Raw genomic sequence first — 3606 nt, forward strand, 5'->3', positions numbered from 1 at the left:
GGGGGGGGGGGACGACGACTCTCTTCCCTGCAGCAGCCCTCCCTCCTCATCCCAATGATGGGGGAGGGGCAGGGAGGTGGAGCCATAAATATGTCCAGACTTTCCACAAGGCGAGTAGGGGGTCAGGGTAGCAGGGCCTCAGAGCGGGGGCAGGGGCAGGCCCGGGCCACCCTTGTCAGGGGGACCTGGCTCCTTAGGCGCCCTCGGCGGGACTGGGGGGTCCCCGGGCTTGCGGCCGTGCTTGCGGAAGTAGCGATAGCGCTGGACGTAGGCCCGAACCAGGTTGCTCACCTTGACGGGGTTGATCTCCCCGCTTTTGCTGTGGCAGATCTGGGTGGCAGGGCAGCGGGGTTACCACCTCCCTGTGGAACCTTCCCCCCTGGGACCCAGTAGCTCCCTTGTGAGGACAGAGCTCACGCACCAGCATGGCAGAACAGGGGGCGGGTGGCAAGGGCTAAAGGAGGTGAGGCCACCCACACTGGTTGCCTCCCCGCCCATCCCTCGGGCCCCACCTTGTGGACGGCCTTCCTCAGGATGTCCTTGTACTCCTCCTTGGTGATGTCCTTCTTCTGGTAGTACGGCTTGATGGCCAGCTTCACCTCCTCCACTGCCCGCTCCTGCGTGTGCAGTTTCTTCAGGTACTGCGGGGAGGGGGGCGACGAGACAGACAGAGTCACCTGGCAGAACCCTGGCTGCCTCCAGCATCCACCCTGTGCTCCCCTGGCTGCCTGTCTACACCTGGTTCTCAGCCTGGCCCACAGCTGTTCCCGTCCTCGAAGGCGGACGCTGGTGGGGGCAGCTGTGGGCAGAGCCGCTAGGCGCCCCCCCACGGCTTGTGGAGGGTCAGGAACCCAGGGGACACTGGCCCAGCTGAGCTTGGGCACCAGGGGATCCGAGCACGCTGCCTGGGTCGGGTCCGCATCCTGGGCTGAGTGTCAGCATGTGAAGTTCGGGGCAGGGACCCTCACCCTGGGATGTGTTGCAGTGAGGTAGCCTGCCGTGGGGACAGAGGGGCCATGGAGGGAGAAACAGAGCCTCGGGGGCAGGGAAGGCCAGCCTGTGGCTGAGGCCCTGGGGGGGAGGGAGACACCTGAACCCCACCCCGTCACCTAAGAGCTTGGCGGAAGCAAGGGGACCTGCCCCAGGGACGCCTCACTTGAACCGGGCACCTCTCTACTGCTCCTGGCCTGAGGCTGGATGGGAGTTGGTAAATGGAGGCCTGGAGGCTGCCCCACCCTGGGAGGCCGCAGGGCCAGCACCAGACCAGCCTCCTGTCCTAGGAGCTCCTGGGCACCCAGAGCCATAGGCTACCATAGAACCGTGGGCTGTCCCAACCAGCCATCCAGCCAGGAATTCCTAAGACGGTACACCAGAAAGGGTCATTCCTGTGCCCTATCAGTCATGGTGAGGGATTACAAAGGGCTGAGGACAGGCTCAGGGGCCCTTCCTGTCCCCACCCTGCTGCACAGGGCACAAGCCAGGGCTACCCCACCCACTCCGTCTTCGAGCAGGGGGCCAGCAGTTGTATGGACAAGACAAAGCTCCTGCTTCCACGGGTCGGAGCCCAGAGAGGAGGGCAGGGAAGTCACTGATGGGTGGGCTGGGCTGGGTGAGAACCGGCAGGCCAATCCTGATGCCTGGCAATCCCCAGGTGATAGAGAGCAGCCCTGGATGCTGCCCCACCCTGGGAGGCTGCAGACGCAGTGGACAGACGACCATGCCTCCCCCTCGGAGCAACCACCTTCTGGTGTGCGTGTGTCTAAAAAAATTTGCGGAAAAGCAGAATGGAAAGAGGATTGGCTTTTCCTGGCCACTCTGAGCTGGCTGGGGGTTCCTCCGGTTGAGTTGGTGCAGACCCTGCAGGGGCCTAGCTGACCCCAGGGGGGGTGGGGAAGCAGGTGGGGTTCCCTGGGGCCTCTCATCACGGCACCACACCAACTGCTCACGGACAGAGTTTGCATCTGCGCGTCTGTGTCTCATGTCCTCTAGTCCATTCTAACCTCACCCCAGAGGGTGGCACAGAGCCGCCCCACCAGGCACTGGGGCTGTCAGTCCTCATGGGACCACCCGACTGTCTTGCTGGTGCACAACGGCAGCTGGGCTGGGCTAGGCTATGTGGTTAGTGACCAGCACCTCAAACCGGGGCGCCAGGGTTCCTGGCTCCCTGGCTGCAGGCCGAGTCACACGTCACAGCCCTTGCGCGTGCGCCTATGGCGAGGCAGCCCGTCAGTCAGCTCTGCGCCCGGGGTCCACTTTGCTTTACCCAGTGGCGCCATGAGAAGGCGGCACTACCAAGATGGAGGTGTGACACGTGGTGTGATGATAGGGAGGCTCCCTTAGTCTGAAGCGGCCAAGGGAGAGCTGGGTGGCTCTGAAACAGCTCAGATCCTCTGCCAGAGACTGGGAGAGGGTCCAGCGGGGGCCAATGGTTACACAGACACCATCGTGCTCGGAGCCTGGGACCCCTGCATCCTGCCGTCTACCTCTGTCCCTGTCCCCGGTGCAACTGCTGCCATCGAGGCGCCCCCCCCACACACACACAGCTCACCTTGTCAGTGTCCCCTCGTCCCTCTGAGCTGCTGCTGCCCTCTCTCTTGTCGGATGCTGCAGCCAGCCCCGTAGGGGTGGGTGGGGTGGAGCCACAGCCCCCGAGGGGGAGGTTGCCAGGAAGCAGGTAGCTGGAGGGGCCGGGAGGCAGACCCAGAGAGGTGGGCACAGGTGCTGGCGTCACCCCCAGACCTGAAGGGGGCTTCCTGTGGCTGAGGATCTGCAGTGGGGGGGTTTGGGGGGTAGGTGAGCAAATGGGTGGGGGGTTGATGGTGGGGGGGAATAAACACGCCCCCCCCCCCATCCATGATTTCCCAGCAGCTCCAGGCCCACATCTGGGATATGAGCAAAGGCTGGGGCCTGGCCCTGGGGAGCCCACCTGGTTGGTGGCCTGGATCAGCTCCTGGGCCTTCGCTCGGCTGGCCAGGTTGGCCTCCTCCATCTTGAAGAGCAGTGCTGTCACTGCAGGACACCAGGGCACAGGGGCGGATGTGAGGCACGTGGGGACCCTGCCTGGTGCCTGCCACCCATCCCAGTTCCCGGCATTGGCCACACCACTCAGACCAGGGCCTTGACCAAGACATGAACCTCCACCCAATCTACCTGAGCTGCTCTTGGGGGTCAACAGGGTGACTGAGCTGAGGCCTGGACACTTGGTCACAAGGTGGTGGCAGGAGAGAGATCATGTCTCTGAACCCTCCAACCACCCCTTGGCCTGGCTTCTCCCCCCTTCCCTTTAGCTGCCCCCCACCTCACTACATGCCCTCAGGCCCACTGTCCACCACCCAGCTTTCAGACATACACGGCCCAGGACCCCACCTGCTGCCCAGACCCTTAGAGTCCCTCCAACCAGGGCGAGCCGGCCCCAGGGACACTCACGGGCCAGGACGCCACTGGTGGTGCAGTCCACACCCGCTGGCAGGTTCCAGGGCATTGGTGGGGGCAGCGTGGGCAGCTGGGAGACCCGGGCGGTAGGCCCATCCTCAGCCCCTGAGTCACCGGCGGTGGAGCCTGCACTGGGGGCAGTGCTGGGGGCGGCGGCAGCCGTGCTAGTGGCGG

General features: G+C 64.6%; 1 protein-coding gene across 1 annotated transcript in view; it reads right to left on the minus strand.

Moving 5' to 3' along the window:
* Nucleotides 1-8: 8 nt before the first annotated feature.
* Nucleotides 9-3606, minus strand: part of SCAF1 (SR-related CTD associated factor 1) — an 11790-nt gene continuing 8192 nt past the window's right edge. Inside the window, exons 8-12 of the mRNA XM_045292630.1 lie at nt 3427-3596; nt 2927-3009; nt 2549-2767; nt 513-641; nt 9-330 (exon numbers count right to left, since the gene is read on the minus strand). Of these exons, the coding sequence (XP_045148565.1) occupies nt 139-330; nt 513-641; nt 2549-2767; nt 2927-3009; nt 3427-3596 (793 nt within the window). The 3' untranslated portion in view covers nt 9-138. The remainder of the gene's footprint in view (nt 331-512; nt 642-2548; nt 2768-2926; nt 3010-3426; nt 3597-3606) is intronic.

This window comes from Echinops telfairi, unplaced genomic scaffold, assembly GCF_000313985.2.
Source record: "Echinops telfairi isolate 266 unplaced genomic scaffold, ASM31398v2 ScPeMD7_655;HRSCAF=1070, whole genome shotgun sequence".
NCBI classification, from domain to species: Eukaryota; Metazoa; Chordata; class Mammalia; order Afrosoricida; family Tenrecidae; genus Echinops; species Echinops telfairi.